The sequence below is a fragment of the Theobroma cacao genome, chromosome 10 (genome assembly GCF_000208745.1).
Source record: "Theobroma cacao cultivar B97-61/B2 chromosome 10, Criollo_cocoa_genome_V2, whole genome shotgun sequence".
NCBI classification, from domain to species: domain Eukaryota; kingdom Viridiplantae; phylum Streptophyta; class Magnoliopsida; order Malvales; family Malvaceae; genus Theobroma; species Theobroma cacao.
Genome location: NC_030859.1, coordinates 20,335,061 through 20,344,605, shown reverse-complemented (window position 1 = coordinate 20,344,605; position 9,545 = coordinate 20,335,061). Strand labels below are relative to the sequence as shown.

Genomic DNA, 9,545 nt, shown 5'->3' with positions numbered 1-9,545 from the left:
AAAGGTATGATTTTTCAAGCTTAGCTTAAGATTTATCATTTCCATGCATTTCTCATCATTTTTCATGGTTGAATCATGTGATTTGAGAATGAATTCAATTCTGAAAAAATAGGTTAGGAGAGAGAAACTTGTTAGATTAATTTGATTCTAAGTTATGTTAGTGTTTTAAGTTAGTTTAGCATATTTAGGAACAAAACAACAAGAGAAGAATTTATTTTCCTCCATTACCATTATTGGCTGAATTTTCTAGGGGAATATTGGCTACTGATCTTGATGTTTATTTGAGGAATTATGATGAATAATGATGAATTATGAGTCTAGAAAAATAATGCGAATTTTCGGAGCAAAAATAAGAATTTTTACCCATTAGGGGTATTTTCGTAATTTGCTATCGGGACTGATAATTTGCACCACACTGAGGAACATTAAGTCAGTTTGGGTACAATTGAGGTATAGAAACTGAAAAAAATTAATTTGAGATTAAATTGGACGCGTTAGTAATTTAATCGGGTAATAGGCCGAATTAGGTCAGCACCGCATTTAAACTGTAGTCGGATAAGTTGCATGTCATATCATGCATATATACCGAGCCTGAAATGATTTTATAATGGTCAAGCATTGATGTGGTGAATTATGTATTGTACATTGTGGATAGGTGGTGAGCAAATTACACTGGTAAAAGTACAGAAATTGTGCTTGAAGACTGAGATTAGGAGTACATCGACTTCTAGAACTGTGAGTGGACAATTTATCGTCTTAAATATCTAGAGTAATTATACTTGTTTGATGTTTTTATTGAATGGTGAGCTTAAATTATAAAATATTATGTTTTCCAATTAAAATGTTTTTTTAATAAAAATGAAATTTATACTGGTTTTGAAATCATATATTGTTTTGGAAAAATTGAGTATATTGAGACTATGTTGAAATTTATGATTTTATATGTTATTGAAATTGTGGCTTATGACACTATGGTAGCATGATGGCTAAATTTTTGGGGTTGGCATGAAATATATGAATAGTTTTGGATTGGTCTCGATAGACTGGATTACATTTTATTCGTTATATTATGCTACTGGAATTTTTATGGGTCTGGTGGTATATTAAACAGTCACTGTAGTGGTAGGGGTTTTTGTGGACTGCCTATGAGAGGGGCACGGTAACCCAATTATATATTTACCTCCGGGGGGAGATGTTGGATGAAGTATCTCCTGAGGTAAGATTTGAATGCACCTCACGGTCACTGCAGTGGTGGGGGTTTTCGTGGACTGCCTACGAGAGGAGCATGGTAACTCAATTATATATTCACCTCCGAGGGGGAGATGTTGGGTGAAATATCTCCTAAGGTATGATTTGAGTGCACCTCACGTTCGGGCCACCACGTGAGAGTGAGACTCAGCCAACGTCAAGGAACGGTTGTGTGTTAGATGTGAAAACATATTTATGGGTATGGGTCATTGAACAGTCTTGGTGGTCTCAATGGGATACCTTGGCGAAGGTACCCGCGAGAATGATTCTGGTAGGGGCCAAGTTTAAGAAATTCATAAGCTGAGAAATTTTGATGAAAAGAAATTATTTGGTATAGATTGAAACGAATTTTGTGTTATGAACATTATTGAGATATAACGTTTTTATATTGTCTCAATCTACTCGGTTTTAGATGCTTTTGATGGTAATTGTTTACTCACTGGGATTATTTAATCTCCCCCCTCTTCCTATCCATTTTTCAGGCTCAGGACAATTTGTTGATAGTTGATTAAGACGAGAATTAATCTCAGAGTTGCATCCTAGAAAGTAAGGGTTCGTAGCCCTACATCTTCTTAGTCAGTTGGGGGCCCACGTGTCACTGTAAAAGTAATTTTATTCTTCAGTTATTTGATTTAAAGTATGTATGAATATATTTAGCTTTTACACCATGTTTTTGGCGAGTTTCGGTATTTTTAAAAAAAAATGACGAAAATGACGAAAATGCCCATGTGAGCCAGAAAGTACTATTTTATTGTTTTGATTTGAAAATGACTTATGATTTTTTTGAAATGTGAGATTTAATAACTGTCGCTCACTGGGAAGATACGAAAGCTGATGCTAAGCCTTGCGGGGTTTCATCGGCATTCGGGGTAATGAGTGCCTATCNTGATTTAAAGTATGTATGAATATATTTAGCTTTTACACCATGTTTTTGGCGAGTTTCGGTATTTTTAAAAAAAAATGACGAAAATGACGAAAATGCCCATGTGAGCCAGAAAGTACTATTTTATTGTTTTGATTTGAAAATGACTTATGATTTTTTTGAAATGTGAGATTTAATAACTGTCGCTCACTGGGAAGATACGAAAGCTGATGCTAAGCCTTGCGGGGTTTCGATCGGCATTCGGGGTAATGAGTGCCTATCGGGACGTCGCGACGGTTGTCACGGGCTCGATGGGAGTTCCGGGTCGTGACACTTTATGTTCGTTCAAATGAATGTAAAAGAGTAGTACTCCTAATTTATTTTTCTTCTTTTGTTATTCACATAGATTTTTGTAATATGGAAGTGTTTCAATTTTATGACGATAGTAAAAAAAATGGTCATAAAATGAAACACTCCACTCTAGGTGTTTTTCTTATTTTCATTTCCTATTTTAAATTTTATTTTGGTTTATTGTCTCAATGTAATAGTACGAAATTTATGTTTTACTGTAGCATCAAAAGTTATGCACGTAAAATGGTTTTCCTTACTCTAGGTGCTTCTCCGAATCTTTCTTATGATCATGTAATTTGGAGGTACGGTTTAGGTCCCCTTCCTTTGTACTTTTTATTTTGTAATTAATAAAATTTAACAAGGTAGTTGGGCCCTGCGTGAATTTTCAGCATAAAAAAAATATGAGACTCACAGCTTTATGAAAATAATAAAAAAATAGACTTCTTATGTATTCTTTGGAGAAAAATTGAAGTAAAAGGAAGAAAGAGCAAATGAGAAAGGAAGATTTCAAAAGTAGATATTATACATTGAAAAAAATAATTGGTTTTATATATAGGAAAAAAATAGCTGTTGGAAATCATTAAATGCGTTGATTGAGAATAAGAGAAATAAATGAGAAAAAAATAGCTGTTGAAAATTATTAAATACATATGACTGTTAGTTTATTGAAAATAAGAGAATAAAGTTGAGAATTAATAGCATTTTAGAAATAAAGAAGTAATAAAAAATTGAGATTTATTAAGCACATAATTAAAAAAGTGAAAGAACAAATAATTTTATTAATTATTTTTTATTTTTATATTTTTTAATTTTTATATATTTTTAATATAATTAATTATATTATAATTATTATAAAATTATAAATCTTCTCTAAAATTGGGGCCTCTCCAAATTGGGGGCCTAAAGCCCTTGCTTGGGTGGCTTCACCCAAGGTCCGGCCATGAGTTTTGCCTCATACTCTAAAATTCACTTGATTTGAATAATGCTTCCTTACGATTTTCACTTTCCGAAAATAATTCTCCATTCTTCCAAAATGCCAATGACCTCCAAAGAATAGGCCCAATTGTAAGTTCTTTAGTCCTTGAATATGCATTCAAGACCCATATGTCATAGTTGTTTTCCATGCCTCTAATTGGATAAACAATTGCAGCAATAGTTTCATTAAAGGAAGTAATATGCCATAAACACTCATCATTAAGTTCGGCAAGGGTAATGTCGAGAAAACTTTTTCAACCATATCAAAAGAAAGGATCAAATCACCACCATCATCGTCAATTCTTCCCAATGGTAAATTTCGTTTAGGTTAAGTGTTAAACAATTCAGGAGCATAAATATAGACATCTGAATGAAGAATTTCTCTCCAGAAATTTGTATTTAGGTTGTATAAATGAATTTGATGTATAATTTTCGATTGGACACCGTGAATAACTTTCACTAAAATCTTGTAGTCATCTAACTTGCAATCAAACCCGAACCCGATGCATAAAAAAAATGTGAGATGCAGAAAGAGGACGTGAGATGGTGGCTTCAGGAAGAAGTTTAACTTCTCTCGTGGAAGGATTCCAAAGGGTAATCCTATAACCATCATGTAAACAGAACAAGCCATTCCATGGACCGATCCCCATTTGTTGTATAGGTATATGGATATTTTCTTTGACTTTCATATTAAACATGTCCCAACGCATAAAAAAAAGTGTGAAATGCGAAAGGAGGATGAAAGATGGTGGATTCAGGAAGAAGCTTAACTTCTCTGTGGAAGGATTCCAAACGGTAATCCTATAACCATTTTGCAAACAAAGCAAGCCAATACATGGACCAAACCCAGTTTGTCGTATAGGCATATGGATATTCTCTTTGGCTTTCATATTAAACCCATTAGGTCCACCATCTTTCTTAATTTTCCTTTCAATTGAAAACAAGGAGTAGAGAGGGACTTTGTCAAAATGTGAGAGATTGAGGTTGTTGTTTTTATAGCTGGTGATAAGATAAGAGGTTTGAAAAGAAAAACACCAGTCATCAGGGATTTAAATTGAAGCATTAAAAGGATTTCCATCACCAAGGTTTATGCCAGTTCCTTGTTGGTAATTGGCATTGACATGGAGCAATTCTTCATTCTTTATCTAAAACAAAAAGATTAAGACTTGAAGACTTCAACTCAAAGGACACATCAACAACCGACAAAGATCATGCGGTCTGAAAAACTTTAAAACCCTCAACTCTAGGTTTAGGCTTTTGATTAAGCTAACATATTTAATGAATTTAATAAAAATAATAAAATAATGAAAGAAATTGTATTTACACTTAAATACTAAATTGGACAAAATATCTAGGAAGTCCCTGTACCCATACAATTTATTCAATTTAGTCCCTGTACTCAAAATCGTAACATTTTAATCCTTTAATTTTGAAAATTATTTCAATTTAGTCCCTCTTTTTAACAACATCCAATTTTACCGTTAAAAAGATGACACCAGCATTGACATCAATACTGATGTGGTACCTACATGATGATGTGGCATGCCAATGGCACCGACGTGATGACTTGGCAATGCTGACATGACACTGAGATGTTGACATGTCAGTGCCACGTGGCAGATCAAAAAGTTTTTTAAAAAAAATTTTTGTTGCATGTCATAGGGATTAAATTAAATAAAAATATATAGTATAAGGACTAAATTGAACAAATTTGAGATGTTGAGGGACTAAATTGAAAAAATTATTTGAAAAATGCAAATCATTAAGTAGATGATAGATATACTTATTAATAAGCCAAATATTTAAGTGTAAAAGATTTATGGTGTTAAAAAATATATATAAATATTTTCTTACTTGATTATTTGATTCTAAAATATGTACATTAATTTATCTTTTTTGTAAAAATTAAGTTTAAATTCTCCTTTTATAAAAAAATTTCAAAAATAATTACATACCTAAAGTCAAATTTAGATGAATAACTTACATTTTACTAGAATAAAATAATATAAAACAACTAAATATATTCTTTTTTTCTTCTATTTATAATAGTATAAAAGTTTAAAATTTATTTGACTTAATTTTTAACTTGAGCTTAATTCAAATTAATAAAATAAGTTGATTTAGTTACAACTTTCACAATTTACAAATAACTATTCTTTTGGAATTATTCAGCCCTTACACAATTTATCTTTTATTTAAATTTACCAAAATTTTCTTATAAAAAGATTTTATATAACGTCAAATATCACAACCAAATTTTTCTAAATTTAAATTTAAATTATTAATTTGGATCTGCAAAAATTTTGTAATAAAAATAAAATTATACAAATATTTACAATTATATTTAACTCTATCAACCATACATGCAATCTTTCATCCAAAAAATTTCAACTTAAAAAATATAACATGAAATATTAAACAAAATAAAAACATAAAAAATAAATAAAAAATTAAAGGGGTGGAGTAACTCAAATTCTATGTTGTAATAAGAGGTTTGTAATGCCCAAATTAAGTAAGTCAGAACGCAGAATTATTTTTGTAATAATCGCTAACTACATATCTCCCTTCTTCATTATTTTAAAAGAAAAACTAAATCAATCTATTTTTCTAATTTGAGTTCAGCTCAAGTTAAAACTAAGTCAAATAAATTTCAAATTTTTGTACTATTATAAATAAAAGAAAAATAATTATTTAGTTTTTTTATATTATTTTATTCCAACACAATGTAAGTTATTCATCTAAATTTGACTTTAGATATGAAATTTTTTTAAATTGTCTTATAAAAGGAGAATTCAAACTTAATTTTTATAAAAAAAAATAAATTAATGTATATATATTCTAGAATCAAATAATCAAATAAGAAAATATTTATATCTATTTTTTAACACCATAAATTTTTTACACTTAAATATTTGGCATATTAATCATCTACTTAAAAGATTTACATTTTTCAAGTATTCTTTTCAGTTTAGTCTCTCAACATCCCAATTTTGTTCAATTTAGTCTTTGTACTATATATTTTTATTCAATTTAATCCCTATGACGTGACACTAAATTTTTTTTAAAAAATTTTTTTGATTTATCACGTGACACTGACATGTCAATATGTCAGTGTCACGTCAGCTTTGCCATATCATCGTAGTAGTGCCACATGGCACTACCACATCATCAATTCGGTACCACGCGACATGTCACATCATCGAAATGTGCCATATCAATGTTGATGTCAATGCTGACATCATTTTTTTAATGGTAAAATTAGATGCTGTTAAAAGAAAACACTAAATTAAAATAATTCTCAAAATTAGAAGATTAAAATATTACGATTTTGAGTATAATGATTAAATTGAACAAAATGTATAAATATAAAAACTTCTCAAGTATTTTAACCTTTTATTATTATTATTATTATTATTATTATTGTTATTATTTTGGTAGTGCGCTGCAAAGTAAGAAAATTAGTTCAAACAAGTAGGTAAACACATTCTAAAGCTAGCGCGATCGTTGGTAAAGCTTTGAACAAGGTGAGTAAGGCTATGATGAAGAGTGTGGGTTGTTAATTTTCAAGAGATTATGAAACAATGATCATTATTGGAAACTCATTAAAAACTTAGACCATAAAGGTGCTACATATACCCTACAATCTCCATTACTTGTATGTTTTCAAGGCACCAGCAGTTAGTTCTTGAATTAAAGCATTCAAATCAGAGTCAGATGAACCACCCTTTTCAACAGCCTTCCTAGCTGACTCTGCAAGTGCCTTGGCCCTGCTTCTCATTTCGTCTGCCCTGTCGCCCACAATTATCTCTGTCACTGCCTTCTCTATTGCTTCTCTCTTCACGAAATCCCCAACTAGCCTGGCCCATTTTTGCGCACCAACACCGATCCCAATCCTCAGTATTTGAGTCAGCAACTTTTCGTTGTAGAACTGCTCGGCAGCCACTGGCCATGTGACCACAGGCACACTGGCGCATACTGATTCAAGAGTGGAATTCCACCCACAGTGAGTCACAAACCCACCAATTGCTTCATGATCAAGAATCAACACTTGGGGTGCCCACCCTCTTATGATTAGTCCCTTACCTTCCATTCTCTTCTCAAACCCTTCTGGCAGCCAATCTTCTTTCCCTTCATTTTTCTTTTCTTTCCTGACTACCCAAATGAACTGTTGCCCTGAAGCTTCAAGACCCGTTGCAATCTCCAAAAGTTGAGAGGAACTGAAGTTTGTCACACTCCCAAAACATATGTAAACAACCGAGTTTGGTTTCTTCGAATTGAGCCATGCCAAGCACTCATTTTCGTCAATACATGTTTTCTTTCCTCTTTCTGTTTTATCAATAGTCCCTTTATTGCGTAACGATATGGGACCTACATGCCAAGCCCTTCTCCCCAAGACCTTCGTGTAATGATCAGCATAAGCAGATTCAAGTTCATAAAAGCTATTGACTATAACGCCATAGCACTTCAGCTCAGTTTCCTTGCTTTCACTATAGAACTTGGTAAAACCTGTTTCTTGCCTAACAAAATCTGGCATTTGTGATCTTGTCAGCTTGATCTCACCTGGAAAATTAGGGATGACAAAGGGTTCCGAATCAGACGACACCTTCTTGTGAGGCTCATACAATCTGATGTGTTCTGTGGCGGATAGGGAGAAGACACAGGTTCCATGGAAGACAATTCTTGGAATTCCAAATGCAGCTGCAACGTCAGTTACCCAAGGAAAGAACGTGTCTGCAACAAGGCAATCAGGACGATGAGCTTGGAGTAGATGCGCAAGGGGTTCCCTGAGCATGGTGGTAGCCGTGAAGAATTTAAACTGCATATCCGGTGATGAAGCCTGATCGTAGCTCTCACATCCTTCAGGCAATCCAGCCTCCACAGAAGGGAAATATGTGACGAGGATGTTGATTTCATAGCCCAAGTTTTTGGCCCTCTCAGTGACCTTGGAGATGTGGGGTACATTTAGAGTAGTGGTAATGATGGTTGTCTTTACACCTTTAGCGGAAAAGAGCATGGCCAAATCTATGAATGGTATCATGTGGCCCTGAGCCATGAAGGGCAGAAAGAAGATTTGAAGCTGACGGTTTTGACAACTCATGGGGCTCGTTTTCAGAAATTCCCGTAACAGTTTAAACTCTGATCCAAGCACTCCAAGCCAACAAGCTGAAACGAGCCTCTGTTAAAGCCGTATGAAGGACGGTGGAGTAGATATGGTAAACAGGAGGATAGGATGGAGAAGAGACTAGGACTACAGAGCAAAGCGCACAAATACTTTCCCTGATATTAACGCAAATGAATGGCAATGCCGCTCGGGAAGAGCCATGTAAATATCAAACCACCTGGTCAAAGTGCAACTCTACTAGGACCACTACCGCCGAAAGCAGGTTCTCATTATCAGCAATTTCTAGTGTTACATCAGCCATTACGTAACGAAGTTGGAAAAGTAGGTTCTGAAAAAAAGCAGGTGGGCTTGCTCACGTCTAATCATTTATCATCGTTCAAGTAATCACTTTGATGATGGACTATGTCCAACTAGAAATTAGATGCTTCTAAACTAGGTCCAACATACTTATCATCAAAAAAGTTTTTTACTTAAAAGGTCGGTCGGAAGCTGTGCTAAGTTTTCAGCTTATTCAAATTGCTTTTTACTCGCATAGTTGACTTTCTTTCCGTTTTCATTTGGAAAACAGTTACCACTATATACTACTGTATAATTTCTATTCTCAAGAGAATAAAAAGAAAAAACCGATTTCATGCCGGTGCCATTGAGCTGTCTAATACAAATAAAGATGCATCCTCTTATAATTAAAGAGTATTTTTAAAAATAATCTTTAAAGATAAAATATTTTTAAAAATAATTTTTTTTATAATTTTAATTATTTTTAATCAAATTAGATAAAATTACCTTTAATGAAATTACACGTTATAATATTACACGTCATATACAAAAACATGTGACACATCATGATTAGATTGTTACACGCTATGTACAAAAACATGTGTCAAGCCATGATTAAGTTGATACACGTCATATTAAAAATAAATACTGTTGTTACATGTCATATACAAAGACATGTTACACGTCATAGTTAGGTTGTTACATGTCATG

The 9,545-nt window shown here is 32.9% G+C and overlaps 1 protein-coding gene across 1 annotated transcript; it reads right to left on the bottom strand.

Annotated features, from left to right (window-relative positions):
• On the bottom strand, positions 6,966-9,034 carry LOC18587340 (scopoletin glucosyltransferase). Its single transcript, XM_007011074.2, has one exon. It carries the CDS (start codon positions 8,532-8,534, stop codon positions 7,086-7,088), a length of 1,449 nt encoding a protein of 482 aa, XP_007011136.2. The 5' UTR covers positions 8,535-9,034; the 3' UTR covers positions 6,966-7,085.

Excerpts from the sequence above, each read along its gene's own strand:
- LOC18587340 (XM_007011074.2), bottom strand. The coding sequence starts at position 8,534 with ATGAGTTGTCAAAACCGTCAGCTTCAAATCTTCTTTCTGCCCTTCATG.